The sequence below is a fragment of the Seriola lalandi genome, unplaced genomic scaffold, assembly GCF_002814215.2.
Source record: "Seriola lalandi dorsalis isolate HSWRI2012SDOR001 ecotype SW California unplaced genomic scaffold, Sedor1 jcf7180002054294, whole genome shotgun sequence".
In the NCBI taxonomy this organism is placed as follows: Eukaryota; Metazoa; Chordata; class Actinopteri; order Carangiformes; family Carangidae; genus Seriola; species Seriola lalandi.
The window spans coordinates 499,535-516,834 of record NW_019524847.1 but is presented as its reverse complement, the minus strand read 5'-3'; the positions used below and the strand labels follow the sequence as shown (position 1 = coordinate 516,834).

At 39.3% G+C, this 17,300-nt stretch overlaps 1 protein-coding gene across 1 annotated transcript; it reads right to left on the bottom strand.

The window, feature by feature from the left end:
• Positions 1-3,938: 3,938 nt before the first annotated feature.
• On the bottom strand, positions 3,939-16,287 carry LOC111654925 (E3 ubiquitin-protein ligase KCMF1-like). The gene is made up of 7 exons (XM_023406104.2): positions 16,128-16,287; positions 13,600-13,767; positions 11,830-11,969; positions 10,261-10,362; positions 8,061-8,241; positions 6,456-6,774; positions 3,939-5,647 (listed from the first exon to the last, which is right to left on the bottom strand). The coding sequence occupies exons 1-7, from the start codon at positions 16,141-16,143 to the stop codon at positions 5,320-5,322; spliced, it is 1,254 nt and encodes a 417-aa protein (XP_023261872.1). The 5' UTR covers positions 16,144-16,287; the 3' UTR covers positions 3,939-5,319.
• Between the last annotated feature and the right edge of the window lie 1,013 nt (positions 16,288-17,300).

Genomic DNA, 17,300 nt, shown 5'->3' with positions numbered 1-17,300 from the left:
CTATTAAATTTTTATGCCTTTTATGCCTTAATATACTATGATGTATTTTTGACGTTTTTTGGCATTTTCCTACCATACTAGACTAAAACCTTTTATGGCATTTTTATGCCTAATTATATAATTTCGTCTCATGCTTTGACATACTATGACATTTATATGACCTTTTATGCCTTAATATAGTATGAGGTTTATTTGACATTTTATGTTATACTATATATAATATGATATATATATAATATATACAATACTTAGATGTTTTTTGCCTTTTTATGCCTTACTATACTATCTTGGTTGATGCTTTTCCATACTATGAGGTTTTTATGACATTTTATGCCTTAATATAGTATGATGATTTTTTGACGTTTTATGCCTTACTATACTATGACATTTTTTTAAAAAATAGCAGTTTTACTGCAAATAGTTTTACTGCAAATGAATAGAACCTGTGCTGATAACTAATGAGGTGAATTACGATTGAAATTATATTACCCTGTGTGGTTATTCTCCTGTGTGGCTGTGGCTATCACATTATAATTTGATGTTTTTTGGCATTTTTATACCTGACCATACTATTAAATTTTTATGCCTTTTATGCCTTAATATACTATGATGTATTTTTGACGTTTTTTGGCATTTTCCTACATTTGATGTTTTTACGCCTTACTATATACTATGACTTACTTATTTGGCGGCACGGTGCTGCAGTGGTATGAACTGTCTAGGTCTAGGTACTCTGGCTTCCTCCCGTAGTCCAAAGACATGCACATTAGGTTACTTGGCAACTCTAACTGACTTTTTTGTACCTTACTATACTATGACGTTTTTTGACATTTTATGCCTTACTATACTAAGAAGTTTTTAATGCCGTTTTTATGCCTGACTATACTATGACTGTTTTTGACATTTTTATAAATTAATATACTATGACATTTTATCACAATTTTATACCTTACTATACTATGACATTTTGTCACATTTGTATGCTTTACTACACTATGATAGTTTTGGGTATTTTAATGCCGTACTATACAATGACGTTTTTTGGCATTTTATACTTTACCATACTATGATGTTTTTATGCCGTTTTTATGCCTTATCGTACTATGACATTTTTTGACATTTTTATGCCTAATTAAACTATGACATTTCTATGCACTATTATACTATGATGTTTTATGATGGTTATTGTCCTGTGTGGCTGTGGCCATCACACTATACTTTGATGTTTTTATGCCTTACTATATACTATGACTTACTTATTGGGTGGCATGACGCTGCAGTGGTATGAACTGTCACCTCATAGTGAGAAGGTTCTGTGTTTGAACCCAAGACAACTGTGTGGGAGATATAGCAGCATTTATGTTATAGATTGCCAATATATCATTACTAAATTTTTCAATCCCTTAAATATCAATATTTTTATCTGCCTCAAATATCCTGTATCAGTTGGGCTGTGATATTTCTTTTAATACCAGTCTCATTTATTTAAATATATAGATATTCTTTTGTTGTGCTTGGGAACATACAGTCTTTTATGACATCTTGATATTAACTTTATTTTTTGGTTTTGCAGCTGTATATCGGCAGCATGTTGTGCCCTGAAACATTTCATGTTGTGGTTGTGTCTCTGCTCATTTCCTCCCACTTTGCATGCCTTTGGTTTCCTACAGCTACCAACCTCTTTAAAGACTGAAAGAATCTGCCAGATCTTTTCAGGCTGGTGTTATTTAGGGTTTTGAGCTGAGATAATAATTCAGTGACTTGGCACAGATTGCATTTAGAGTTCCCAGATAATGTGGCTGTGTGTGCTGGGTTTAATTTAAGAAGTCTCTACAGTAACGCTGAGAAATGTTGGCTTGAGTGACTGACACATTCAATGGGATAAATGGTTTCCATTTCATGTTGGTTAAACCAGTAACCAACAAGAACTGGAAACTATTACCTCCCTGTACTTGCGGGGGGTGGGTGGTTACATCTGTTAATCTCCATTTTTCTAATTTGTGGTTCTTGAGCTGCAAATTAATTGACAACAGAAAGTCCTTCAGCTGTGATAAAGTGTGTAAACTATTAAGAAAATTCTCAGGAATAAGACTGGGCGTCCACTTAACCCCAGCTCCAGGTTTATAGTGACCTTTAAAAAAATTGCCTCACTTTTAAAATATAAATTGGGAAAAATCTTAAACGGGGAGAAACTTGTGTTGTTCCAGTACAGTAGTTTTTGCCACTCTTGTCTTTGACCTAATTTTTTCTTTTTACTTTCTAACTGTGTAGTAAATGTAATTATAATCAGCCCCTCTGATTTTGAGTGACATTCACAAACAGATTTTTTCATGCATTGAGAATCTGAAGCTCCTCCTTGAGCAAGTATGCATGTTGCTCAAAGCGTCTTTAGTTAAAATCTATCCATCCAGTTGCCGGATGCCTTTTGGCTCAATCGGTAAAGTCTGAAAGAATGAAAATCAAATGTGTTAAATTTCTGTCCATCAGCACAAGTATCTGCTTTGTTAGTCACAAGTTCTGTTGTCTCCTTGGAGGAAAGAATATTAGTTTGATTTCATCTTTTTGACTGTGGTCTCTCCACTGTGGTCCATTTACATAGTCTGTATCATTTGCATCACCCATCGACAAATATTTTTAAGTACTTTTTTTCCCCTGAGGTTTGAATAAATCTTAATGTGATGGTTTATGCCACTGTTTTCTTGGCATACCACAAAGAATTAGCTCAGTGTTGTGCTAAGCCTGTGCTTAATGTTGTTATATGTGGGCTTCCTAAAAACACTTCACTTCTCACAGAGCCACCTATGCAACCGTGTGTGAGATATTGAGACACTTATAAATGTCCCATGATCCATGTTACAGAGGATTTGTGCCAGAGAGCAGGGAAGAAAATCCTTCAGAAGAGTTCCACTGAGGCTTTAAGCTCCAAAGAGCAAGTAAGTTTTCTCCAATTACTTTCTTACACATACTGTTCCCCAAGGTGAAGAATGTACTTACATGCCCCAAAAGCTAGAAGCAGTGTTTTAATTTCAGGCACATTGTGGACTTTTTCTTCCAATATCTGAGATTCTTTGGCCCTACATGGTCAGTCTCCATGACCCAGCTATGGCAGACTGAGTTTTTGGATGGCAAAGATATAGCTATTTTTACACCGTTTGTCATTTTTCATGCCATGACATTTTGACATATATCTTCTTGAATGATTTTGTTTTTCTTTTATTGATGATGAAGTTGAGGCAAAAGGCATTTCTCACTACTTTCTGATTTATAACAAACTAAACAATCAGTCTGTTAGAAATAGTAATAATAAATAAAATAAAACAAATAAAAAATAATAGAAATAATCATTGGTTGCAGTCTTACATAAAATAATTAAAATTACCTCGACCTCAAACAGCTACAATAGTAAAATCCTGCTTTTACATTAATGAATCAGTAAAAGTCATCTAATGATAGAAGCAACAGTCAAAGGGCCATTTACATTTGACTTTATGTACATTTTCCAGATTATATTTCAATTCTTTTTCTTATGTTAATATACTAAATGAAAGACTTTTGCTTGTGACTAAGTATTTTTACAGAATGGTATTAGTATGTTTACTGACATAAAGTGAATACTTCCTCCACTACTCTCTATACATGCTAAATGGGTGGAGCACTCTTATGAAGCCTAAGTGAGATACTGCATGTTTGTTCTGGAGTTTTCTGTCCTCTGTTACTTCAGTCTACTTAAATATCACCTGCACTTATTTGAGCAGGTTAATCTCACCTTGCGCTGCAGCGGTGTGTGCGGACATGCATCAGGAGATGACAAGACTAACTGATTGAACTTGACCTGTAAGATAGGTGTTTATTTTTACCATATGCTGTACATGCTCGCCAGGAAGTTAGCAACTGAGAAAAAAAAGAAAAGAAGTTAAAACACAAACCAGAGAGCAGGATTGGGTTAGTTCATTTCCATCCAAAACATTTTTATTGTCCTCCAAACTGAAAGGTTTACCCTGTGATTTGGCTTGTTTGCTGAGCCAAAAACATACATTGCATTTCTTCAGGTAGCAGTGGAGGCATACAAAGATCTTTTTGACTGAGAGAAATTAATGGAAAGAGCAATACAGGATTCTCTCCTTCAAGTCACATGATGAGTAATCTTTGCATTCAAGAGTAATGGAGAGAAGATTAATTTCAATCACGGGAAGCTTGAGAAAGTAGCATCTGGTCTTCCATAAAAGAGAGAGAGAGAGAGAGAGAGAGAGAGAGAGAGAGAGAGAGAGAAGAGAGAGAGAGAGAGAGAGAGAGAGAAAAACAAAAACAAAAAAACAACCAACCATATGAAGACCAGGGTTGTTGTGTTTCTTCCATGTTAGAAAAGGCCTGAAAATGGTCACACAAGAGACTGTTTCATCTCTGTTTGCCTCCGAGGTGTGTATCGCCTTTATGTAGAGCATCTGTAGTGTACACAAACGGACACTGGATATGCAATTCAAAACCAAAGTGCCCACAGTCGATATAAAGCAAGGTCACATGACCCAAAACAGGTGATGTCACATAAGGGGGAGGGAACTGAGACTGGACATGAATGTAACCAAATGCAGTCCTCAGTCTGTTTGTGTGTATGTATGTGTGTATGTATGTGTATGTATGTATGTGTGTGTGTGTGTGTGTGTGTGTATGTGTGTGTGTGTGTGTGTGTGTGTGTGGTGCGGAAATGCCAGTGATGTGGCACTCAGCACCGTTAATTTACAGTTACTCAGGTGTCTGAACAAAAAGAGAAAGACCTCCCCGTCTGGTGACTGTGCAGTTAAAAATGGGCACATGGTGATTTAAGCTCATGCTTAAGTTGTGGTAAACCATCCAAGCACTTCTTTAATTAATAACTATAAATACACAGCAGCGTTTTTACTGGAGAGGTTTCTGTCTGCCTCCTCTCCCTGGGTGAGTGTGTGACGTGTTTGTCTCTTAAACGGCTAACTACGCTTTGCTCATCTGCTAGAGGAAACACGGGTTATGTGGAATTGATTATCAACTTTCATATAGATTTTTCTATAATATATTTATATAGTTATTTTTCTTTCTCTCACGCACCCACCACGCTTGCTTGCTTTCACATTCTCTCGTCTCACTACTTTTATTCAATGTACACAACTTAATAAACATGGGGTTGAGTGGGGAGCGACAGAGCTGAAATGACAATCACTGAGAAAAATAAAATAAAACAAAGCCAAAAAAAACTGCAGTCTCTTTTTTGTCATCCATTGGCAGTCGGACTGACTCAGCAGTCAGCCAGTTACAATGGTGGTTTTAGGGGAGGGAGTGGCCATTTCATCAAAGGGGCGGCGCAGGAGGCTCTTTCTTCGTTGGTGCTGTTTTAGGCGTCGTTTTCGTTGGCCTGGTAGCCGGGGTCGTCTCCTTGAGGTTGAGGTTCTCCAGTGCCACGTCCAAGGTCATGACCTCAACACAGCCCATGGCCTCGAAGTCAGCGAAATTCCGCAACGAGCCGTGACAGTCGTCCTCGTCCTCGGAGGAGGAGGCAGAGGCGTCCTCGTCGGGCAGCAATGTGGACAGCAGCAGCTCCGTCACAAACAGGCTCCTGTCGGCCCACTGGGCCTCGCACGCCTGCCGCTCGGCCTCAGACAGCCGTGGTTCGCTCAGCCTGCGGGAGAGAGATCAAACAGTAATGAAATACATGTCAAAGCTGAGAGGAAGAGAGGTAGATGACAAATTGGGTGATGGTAGAGAATAAAAAAAAAAGAACAATTTAAAGTTCCCCTTAAGACATAAAAATGATCTAAAAATTCTTAAATTTCATTTCATTAGTTTAATTGCTATACTGCTACTTCACTAAAACGTCCATTGGTACAATTGTAGATACATGCTTTAAACATTTAAAGGGGCCCTGTGGAGTTTTTGACAATGGGTGTCTGGAGTGATGTTTTTATGAGCAGATCCACACTTTATTTGTCATATGTAAGCACACGTTTGACATGATACACAACTGTTTTATTCCACTGAATGACAGGAGGTGGTGATGCACCAAGAAATGCAGCAATGTGTCAATAAAGAAAGGTAAGAACAGGACTGCTAGCAAGTGAACATAGATGTGAACAATGTGGGTTTCAAAATTTTCCAACAACAGCTTTGCAAATGTTTTATGAGGAAGGAAACGGATATAACACATCTTTTAGACAAATACACACAACATGATTAACACTGAATGTAAAAGGAACGTTGTTTACAGAAGAACTCCACAGGTCGCCGTTAAAGTGAGCACAGAGACACTTTCATCCTTCAACAGATGAATCTGAAAAGAGCTTTCATGTGTCATGCACATACACAATTCTGCACAGCAAAGGTCAAACATCCAAATGAAATAACAATACGCAAAACACGTTTGAGTGGAGAGGGACTTTAAAGTAAAAGACATTTAAAGTAGATGCAAAAAATGAGAGTGACAGTCCCACCTGCTGAGTAGAAACTGGGAGCTGTGTGCAGTATGCTGTGTGTTAGACTCAGGTGGACCTGGGTTGGGACTGGGGTTGGTATTGTGATTGGCGCTGGGGTTGGGGTTTGTGGCAGCTGAATTGGTATTGAGGATTGCATTGGCTCGGCCCCCGCCCCGGGTGGCGTTTCGGGCCGTCTCCAGCTGCTGACGCGCAGCCTGGGCCTGCTGGCGCTCCAACTGGAGTTGCATCTGAAGCTGTTGGAGCTGAGAGGCCGAGGGACCCGAGCTGAGTTGGCCGCCTGCTGAACGCCGCACCCCCGACAACTGGGACAGAAGCTCTGGAGGAACAAGACGGAGAAAAGACAGATATCATGTGATCATGAGATGATCAGAAAAACCAGTTCTCAGAAAGGTGTGAGGCCGTACACCAGTTTACCAGACAGCAGGCTCTGATAAAATAATACTGATGCTAGTTCAAATAATGCAACTGTTTTCATAGATTATTTTTATTTACTTAAGATGAGTAAATATGTCAAATTGGCTACATTGTTTTTTTCCCTAAAAACTAGCATTAATGAGCTATAGCTGTCACAGAACTAAAACCTGAGCAATAGTCTAGAAGGACTGCTGTACAGCCTCTGATCCACAAATAAAAAGCACAGTACTGTAGCACAACACCCACATGTACAGTATGAGAAGACCCTCGGCAGTGAAGTTTTAAAGCTAAAATTGGACCGGTCAGATCGACGGTCCAGCAGGTATCACAGGTCATTCAAAAGGAGGCTGGTGCCCTGTTTGTGAAGCAGACTGAACAGGGACCCTCATTATGGCACAGCTGGAGCTGACATGGCGAATGCCAAGCACTGAACCGGATTAAAATTGGGAACAGGAAAAACAAGAAATTGCCACAGCAACAACTCTGTCCACACATTACTGTATTAACCAGACTACCCTTAAGTTCACAAACGAAATACAAACTAGCCTTGTATAATATCTATACTGCTGCAGGTAATTCATCTGTATGCCTGAGAAACTATTATATTAAGACAACTTAATAAACGAGGCTATTTATGACAGCCACACGTCTGTTGTATTAATGAGCACTAGTGTTGTGTGCGTCAGGCCTCCTGCAGCTGCAGCTGGGCGATACTGAATGTAACAATAACAAGGAATAATTGTCTTATTCCTGGCTGTACTAACAATAATATAGTCTTTATCTAACCTACATCAGGCTCCACAGTTTCTTGTTCTACAACTACGTGCCTCAGAGGGAGTCTGTACTGCCTGTATCAAAATGGTAAATGGACTCTTATACAGCGCTTTTTTTAGTCTTACTGACTCAAAGCACTTAACAATGCTTGCCACATTCACCCATTCATTCACACGTTCATACGAACACTCATAGACTGATGGGACAGCCATAAGGGGCATTTGGGGGGTTAAGTATCTTGCCCAAGGACATTTCGACATGCGGCGTGGAGGAGATGGGGATCAAACCGCCAACCTTCTAATTAGTGGACAAACTGCTCTACCTCCTGAGCCACAGCCGCCCCCATCACACGTCAGCATGGGTTCACCATGACACCGTGGCTTTTCCTCTGTGTGTGTGCGTTGTGTGACTGACCTGCTATGGGGTCCATGGCCTCTCTGCTGTAGTTGGAGCTCTGTGAGGAGCTCTGACTGGTGGAGAGCCCCCCTGTGGTGCTGCTGGTGAAGTGCATGTTAGACCTGCGGGCTCGCGGACCTCCCAGCCCGCGCCCAGGGTGAAACATCCTCCTCACATGCCGCACCCCACTGGACTCATCGTGAAGCTCGCCGTTAAGGAATATACTAAGAGCAGGATAGTGCTATAACTCTTTAATTAATGCTATAATTAGTGATATTATCTACTTTGGTTACACATTCGATTAATAAAATGTCAAAGAACTGTGAAAAATGGACCAACATTACTAAGATGGGTATCTTCGATTTGCTTGTTTTATCGGACCGACGGTCAAAACCAAAAGATATCTCTATGAGGATGTTGAAAACAGCCTCATGTTTGAGAAGCTGGAACCAGCAAATACTTGAATTTTTGCTTGTAAAATTACATAAATCATTAAGTGATCAAAACTGTTAACAATTAACTCTCTGATGCTCGACACATTCATTAATCAACTTGTAGTTACAAAGTTGCACTTAAACCGTCACTGCCACTCCTCTAAATACTCACTGCACTCAGGCCTTCTGAACCTGCTAACACATTTGCATGGTGCTCTCAGAATATCATAAAATCAGACACAAGGCACCACAAACAAAAGCTATGGCCCTATTTTGTGGAGCTTAAGATGCACCCATTCTGTCCGTGTTTCATTTAACTACATGTTTGCATCTTTTGCTTTCTCCACAGCGCACATTCAAATACTCTATAAATAGACTGCTGTCATCAGACCTCTGAGTCTATCCCAGAGTGCAACTCTCAGTTTGTTTGTTTTTTTAAACTGTCCTCTGCTTAAATTGCTCTCTTTCCAACTATCTTGATTCATACTCAATCACATGTGAACAGAACATGTGATCTCAATAATACATTTAAGCCTTCATTATTTACATAGTTTGCAGTCTTCACTTTTACTGGCACATTACAAATTTTTGTTGCCCTCAACTGTTACTGCCTTGTGCATTTGGGAAAAATGTGCGTCATATCACTGCAGTGCTTGTGGCATGCCAGTTGGCAGGTGATAAAAACAATGCAAACTGTTAGGGATGCTCTAATTCAGCTTGTCCTCCCCAGATAATGATTCTGATACTTTAACTTAGGGTATCTGTCAATACCGAGCGCCCATCCAACACCAGTGCTCTCTCTCTGTATACCTCACTCAGTTAAACATTTGGAAACATTTTAATGGAAGGTAACATGAAGTCAGGGATTGTTGTAGCAATAAAAACTGAGTTGGTGGCCCGGTGAGACTGAACAAATGTAACTAATAGTGGGGAAGAAATTTATAATGACAAAGAAGCTGCAGTAAGTTTGTAATGTGGATTGGTCACATCACAACCAACGCCCAATTCACTGAACCTGGCCAGTATCAACATCAATATCCATCCAGACTGGATCGGTACATTTCTACAAACGCTCTAAACTACAACGCCACTTGGAGTCAAAACATCCAATAAGCCTTATAACAATAACACCTTGGGAGTAGCCCAAAAACACAAAACGCAGCACGGAACTGCATTCAATCTACTGTGTAGAAACACTCACCATCACATTTCACGGTGCACTTTATTTACCACTACATATCATGACTTTCTTTTTAAGGTAAGGACAAGGCCAAACAAGTAAGTTTGAAGGAAAAGGTGAAGTTGCCTTTCCTCCTCTATGCACCAAACCTGCAGCAAACAGCACGTAACCAAGTGATCAATTTGAGTGAAGCCCCCTTACTTGATGTCACAATGGTATGAGACACCTAATTTAGTTTAAAATGGAACAACAAGCATGAAATCGTTACAGCACATATTCTGATATTGTACCTCATTGTTGGTCAGCCACCATAGTAATTTGGAAAAGTACCACAGGAAGCTTTAATGTTATTAGCAAAATGTCAACAAATGTCAGTTTCAGTGAACAGATGCACCCGTGGTGTGCTAATCTTTAAAATGACAAAGTAATCTTTGTGACAGAAGCTGCATCGCTTCTTTCCTGTAATATAAGCATCAATATCTGAATAGTTTCCACAGAGATAACACAAAGATATCTGCTTCTCTTTATACAACTGAGTGAAACACAAATTCAGGCAGGTTCTAGTCATGCATGTGGAGGTGGGACTACTACTTGAAAAGGATATCAAGTCTCTGGGTGCTCTGTGTTCAAGTGTGAGATGAGCAGCAAAGTCATCTGTCACATGATTCGGGTCGCCACCTGGCAGTGCTGCACAAATGGGGCAGATCTAGAATGGACAGGAAGAGAGAGCGTACATGCCATTATCAACACACTTCACTGCACATTCAACATTTGCAGGTTGGTGCCAGGTCCTCCTGAACAAACACTGAGATTAGTAAATATCCACTGTACAAATGTTGTGTGTAAACATGAAGAAGTTGATTTGTTGGTGGAAGCTCCACCATCAAAAATGTGACAGTCAGCTGCCACACAGAATGACATATGAGCTGTACTGTTGTAGCACGGACACTGTGAAAAGCATGTGATTTTGCTAGGTTCTTGTTTTTAAAAAGGCTGAAAGTCAAAATTAGCTGAGTTCAACTCCAGTGTTGACTTAGTCAAAATGATGAGGTTAAGTATTTGCCAAACATCCCTGTTTACATTCAAAGGACAATTTACTATCATATCCTAAAGACTGACATAACATGACAAACCAAAACAATATCTGTGGTTGTGATCTACGTTAGGATTTTCACAAGGTGTTTGTTGCCTGACTGCTGAACTGGGACACAGTCCTTAACTGAGTCATTCACTCTTGAACATTAATTGGCTACCCTGACAGTCTTTACCCATGAATAGTCACTTACTGACTGAAAACACCTTTCCCACACAGCTTCAGGTCAGCTAATGAGAGTTATGACAATGGTTCAGAACCACAGAGGTAGGCATGAAAACATTTCACTAACAGTAGTGTGTTTGGGCGACTGAAGATCAACATTTTGTTATTTTGTACTATCGAAGTAACGTAACTGATTCAACCAAATAACTAAAGATTTAGTAAAACTGTTATTCACACTATGGTACAATTAATACGCCTCTAACCAGAAATAATTTCAAAATGAACACTAATTTCAGAGTAGGGACATTCTTTGTCCAACAGCATTTACATGTGCCACTCTAACACATATAATTTGAATGGTTTGAACAAGTTAACAACGTATAGTCCTAAAATTTATGAAAATCAGATGTCATCTAGAAAGAGGAATCGCACCAAAAAAACCTATAATAAATGTCATGCACTAGGAAAAAAAGTCAGCTGTCACATAAAGTGTACAAGACACGTACTAAGGTTCTGTAAAGTATTTACTCAGCAGTTCAACCCAATGTTTTCTTGCCATCAGAAGAAAAACAGTGATTATCTATAAATAGAGCTGCACAGTCTACCCGACATCACTTGCAGTTTGATCTCTTTGCAGTCAGAGGCTGACATCAGAACTAGGCTTCGACAGTGACACTGTGAAGCAAGACAATCAATACGATGTAAACATACAACACCATATGGTCACAACCTACAGGCTCCTCTAATGTGAGGAACATTCTCAGACACTGGTTCAATTTACTCAAATGAGAAAAACATTTGAGGCATGCCAGGTAAGTCAGCACACATGTAAATGTTTTCAGGTGTTGAGATCTGTGCAAACATCTAGTCAGGATTTCATAGGTGGCTGTGAGTGAGGCGTCGGCATCAACTTACCACCTCTGTGGAGGTCTCTGTGTGCTCTGCAGCCACGTGCTCCTGCAGGGAGATCTCTGTGTAGCCCATCCTGCCACAGTAGGGACATGTGAAGGCCTGAGGCTGCTCCACCGAGAATGCTTCTCCACCGTAGTACAGGTCTGTGGGAGAACCGAGAGGCATTCAGTCTCAATAAAATATCTGCAAGTCCAGTTCAGGTGCTGAGATTGAAGCGTTTCTTTTACACAGATCCAAAGTTTTATCAAAGCTGCTACAGAATCATACATGATAAACACCCATGTGAAGAATCTTGAAAATAACTCAGGAGCTTGACAATAACAGTGAGTTAAAAGGTTCAAAAGACAGCTTGTACCAGGATGTAACTACAAATAAAATCATATCAAAGCCCATATGAAGAAGATTAATTATAAAAACCTGTTCAGTCCAAGCAAGTTTAGTCGATTGTTGTTTATAGCATTTTTGCCATATTACAGGATATATTTTACCATATTCTGTTCAACCACTAAACTGAGATGTGTGTAAATACTTGAATCCATCAACCAACAGTTAGTTCAGTTGGTTGGAACAAGCAAACTGAAAATACACAAAACCACAACCACAAAAAGGAGGAATTCTTTGCGAGCTTGCACCTTCTGCTGTGTTTTTGGCAGCAGTTTGTATTTTTCTAACAGACTGTAAAACAGCATTTCCAATATGTGAAAGGATGAACACCAACATATTTCACAGTAACAGCAAATAAAAAAAAATATAGAAGCATCATCCAAAAACAAGAAAATGGTCAACTCAGTATCATAATCTCACAATTATTCTATATCTGAGATAATACCACACCCTCTGGCAAGCTGATTAAATATTAATAGTAACTGAATTTACAGTAAGTATGGTCTAAGTAGGATTTTAGTATTTTTATCATCACTGCCACTACATTTTTAAAATTTACCTAGAGATAAAAAAATAAAAAAAAGCCCAGAGCCCAATAAAAGACTCCCAAACACTCCTCAGACTGTCTGGGTCAAATCAATCACTGCTAAGCCAGTTGGGAGCAGCCTTCCCGTCAGAAAGCAAAAGCCAGTGCCAACAGAAGATAACCTACACTGTAACAGTTTTACTTGTGCAGGCTTATTAAAGCCACTGAAGGAAGGTTACCAAAGACTGCAAGGATTAGGCGCCTATCTTAATTATGACTGGACAAAAATTACCATGAATTGCATGTGTGCAGTGCATGTTGACATTTTAAAAAGGAAAAAAAATAATCACTGTGCCAAGTTTGAAAACCTAGTCAAACAATTTGAAAGCATCTCTTTTCTTTATTTGTTCTTTGTTTTTGTCATTCTGCAACGACAGCATTGAAACTGGTCTACTGTCCATCGCACAACTTGCACATGCACAAACCCACCTCCCTCCTTAGATGAAAAAAACTTAATTTTTCCATAGTTCAATGTTGAATGTTGACTGACACCCAACTAACATTCAGGTGCTGAAGACAATCAGTTTATAGATACTGAGTTTGGTTTGTGGTTAACCGTAGAGCTGTACTGTAGAGATGCAGCAAATGTTCATACATTGTGCTCAACAGTTGTATTTTCTTGCCAGGTTGTCAGCTAGTTATCAAAATCTGCCTATCCATATAAAATGTAGCCAAATATTACAAATATCATAACAAAGAATGTCAAACAACATATGGCTCAAATCCACACTTTTCATATTTTTACAATTTGGAATAGGCACTCTGCTTCTAATTAGCTTTATATGAATATCAACTGTACTTACCAAAGTCAACTCGGGTTAATATACACTGCATGGGATGCTCTGTGGTGTGTCTGGTTGTAGTTGCACCGCTCTCATAGCACGATGCGCACAGATCGTAGTCGTAGCAAATTAAACATTTGTATCGTCGGCCTCTGAAGTTGCCTTTTAAACATGCATCACAGCTCACGCCTAAGAGAATACAAATGAAGCATGACAAGAGAAAGGAGAAAAGAGAGAGGTTAGATGTTGAATATTATTATTATTATCATTACACATTATGTGAACTTAATTTAAGTTGATCAACACAGCCTATTGAAAAGGTTATGCAGTTAATTTTAAAACACAGTGTTTCAGAATTTCAGATTTTGAGGAATATTTTATCCAAAACATATAGATCATATAAACAAATCCCTGGCAAAAAGTTATTATGTCTTCTATGTTCTCATTAAGCATTGCATTCAAAGTTCCAACTGGGGTTTCCTTAAACAATTCAGACCAACATTGACTCAGAAATGTATTCTTATATTCAGTCAATGAATTACATTGAAAAATAAGACCCATGTTTTTACTTGTTACAAAAAGAGTTAAACTTCAAAACATACTTAATTAAGAATTATGCAGAATGGTAACTACATGATTGCAAATATAAAGATATCAATAAAGATAAATCGTGGTGAAAAGCAGGATTTTCATTTTAAGAATAATCTGGTTGGACTGCTTGCTACGGACCAAACAAATGATGCTAAACACTTGTATTTTTCTATTTTGAGCTGATTGCTCCTTTTTGTATAGGAACATTCAAGATCACTACTGGATCAAGGTTCCTCAAAGGTATGATATGCACGTGGGGCACATAACAACATGAACACCTGTAAATTAAGTATAATGCAATCTAAGAAGATGCGATAAATATGACATCTATATGTAGTAATGTTAAGTTTTATTTGAGGTTGTGATGGAAGATGATTTAATGTTTTTTGCTGTGCTGTGGTGGTGTACTGGATGGCAATGTTTGACTTTGCTGTATTGTATTTTGTTGGTCTGGTTGTACTTTGGCTTTTGTTTTTGTTGTGTTAAGAAATGGGTGATGTGGATTGGATGTTTTCATTTTTTCTGTTTGGTTGTAATACATTAATACGGCTATGTTCAAAAATGTTTTAAAATAAAATGCCTTCACAATCAGCAGCTCATAAAAACTAAACACCGACTCTGTGTATATTTATTACACGGATATTGCACTCATCATATATTGCAGGTGTGATACACTGTGTCAACTCCCTGTAGCAATCCTCTAACTCTAAAGTGACATACAGACTTATAAACTAGTGCCTGCTTCATTCACCTTTTCATACACCTACACTCACAATACCTAGCTCATTCACAAAGCCATCCTCATCAGAAAGTTCATTCCATCATTAAGTACTAAAGGTTTTCACCTTGTGTAACACATGGGATTCTCTGTTTAAAAGTCCAGGCATTTCTTGATTGACTAAGACAGTCGTGCAGCCTCGGTGTATTGTATGACACCAGGCTGTCTAAACTCCCTCATATCTCCATTCATAGCTAGCAAGCAGTAAAAGCTCAGTGCCACCGGATCCTGCTGTGCGGCGGTTGACGACTAGCTGTTGCAGAAACGTTGATGACAATAACGACGATGACCACTTCGTGTTTCATCTCAGACATGAATAACTCGATCACTACTGACAGCAAAGTTGACAACAACACAGGCATGGAAAATAAAGGCCGCCCCGGCCTGACTAACCTTCGCTGTTGGCTAACCAATTAACAAATAAAACAGCTACCGTTAGCTTAACTGTTAGCTGACGAGCTAGTCAGCTGTGGTAGACTTAACTAACTCAACTTTCTACCAGTTGGTGAGCTGAAACATCACACTGACAGTGATAACTGGCGTCTACTTGACACTAACAGTGAACTTCAAGCCCAACAAGGTTGGCCACAAGGACGAGGTGAATGTTGGTTTGCTAAATGTTAGCTCGCGAAACTGGAATCCACGGGCCAACTTTTACCAGGAAGGAAGCTAAAACAAGCTAACGTTAACATTAACTATATGACCAGCTCGACCCCTCAACGCCATCAGGGATCCGCTGCTCTCCTATGTTCCTTATTCTCGGCACTCCCCCTTGCTCCCCAGCTCGTTAACGTTAACCTACATAACCTATCACCAGTTAGCTTGCAAGCTAGCTAGCACACTTAGCCAACGTTAACTAGCTTCTTCCGCTCATATGTCAGCGTTGTTTTGGTAAACTAACGCTGACCGTCGTGCATTTTCTGAAACATTCGCGTCAACTGCAAGGTCCGTTTTATCAGATTCATATATATATATATCAGATCATTTTGTGGCCGCCGTAATGCGTGCCCACGAAATTAACTTGCACTGCAACCTTGCTGCTAACAGTAGCCAACGCTAGCTAGGATGAGCTGCAAAACAAGAAATTCTCAGCTAGCTGACGTTAGCTGGCGGTTCTCTGTCAACGTTTTTACCACAAATCCTGACATGCCCACACCTCTGTGTACAGGTGTATTCTTACCTTCATGACGGGACATCCTACGAACACTAACGCAGCCCCCTGCTCGGGCTCCGGGGCTTGCAATACAGAATAATATCAGTGAAGAGAAGAGAAGCCGGGGCTGGCTGGCTGTCCCTGGCCTCTTCCCTCATGAAGGATCCGGTCTGGCTCACTGCCCCCCCTCCGCCTCCTGCTGTGTCACTGTCCGATGCGCTGCTCCTCTGTCCATACGGTGGCGCTGTTGTCTTATTTTTAGTTTGAAGGTGGCTTTGGCTGGTGGTTGGCTGAATGAACACCCCCCACACACACACACACACAGCCCACCCCACCCACATTGACTTTGAAAGGTGTTGAAAGGTTCGATCTGTCACCCACTGTCACCTGCTCCATACTGTAAATACACACTCACTTGTCAGTTTATTAGGAACACCTGGCTAAAACTAATGCAGTCTTATACAACAGTCCTGAAACAAACCCCTCCATCACAAAGGTTAGAATGTTTTTTGTTGAAACAGTGTTACCGAGGTGTTGATTCAACTGTGTGATGATTTTGGAGGCTGCAGTGTGTGGTGCTGTTTAACCACATTGCATTACTAAAACCCCTTATTCTAAAATAGGTTAAAACAGGCTTTACTGTTTGTTTTTAACAGTGGTGGATACTCTGGTGCTGCAATATAAGCTCAATTTTGAGGTAGGCCTACTTGAGTTTTTCCTACTATTTCCTTACTTGAGCTAAATATTGTTCTTTATCCTCTTCTATGTATGTTACAGATATTGTTACTACTTAGTTTTAATCATGATTGAGACTTATGTTGACAAACCTTTAAAATATAATACATTGATAAAGATTTAACCAGTGTTTCCTAACCTTTTTTCTTGTGACCCCCTACAAAAAAGCCATGCCTATTTGGGGCCACTTGTTATGTTTTAGATGTCGGATTATAAGACTGGAGAAAAAGCATTTTATTTTTGAGACTTTAAGTACATTTTGCTGCTAATACTTCTGTACTTATGCTCAAGTAAAATTTTTCATGTAGGACTTTCACTTATAATTGAGTCATTTTACAATTTTATATTGCTTCTTTTACTTAAATAAGTAATTTGAATTCTTCCTCCAACTCTAGTTTTAATACACATAACCAGGACTGACTGGAGAACAGTATTATTTGAAATAAAATATACTGAATTGACCTA

What these genes read in the sequence shown, in the direction of transcription:
- LOC111654925 (XM_023406104.2), bottom strand. An exon ending in GGCCATGGACCCCATAGCAG is followed by an intron (nt 6,775 to 8,060) that starts GTCAGTCACACA and finishes TTGTTCCTCCAG; the next exon opens with AGCTTCTGTCCCAGTTGTCG. An exon ending in TCCCAGTTTCTACTCAGCAG is followed by an intron (nt 5,648 to 6,455) that starts GTGGGACTGTCA and finishes TCTCTCCCGCAG; the next exon opens with GCTGAGCGAACCACGGCTGT.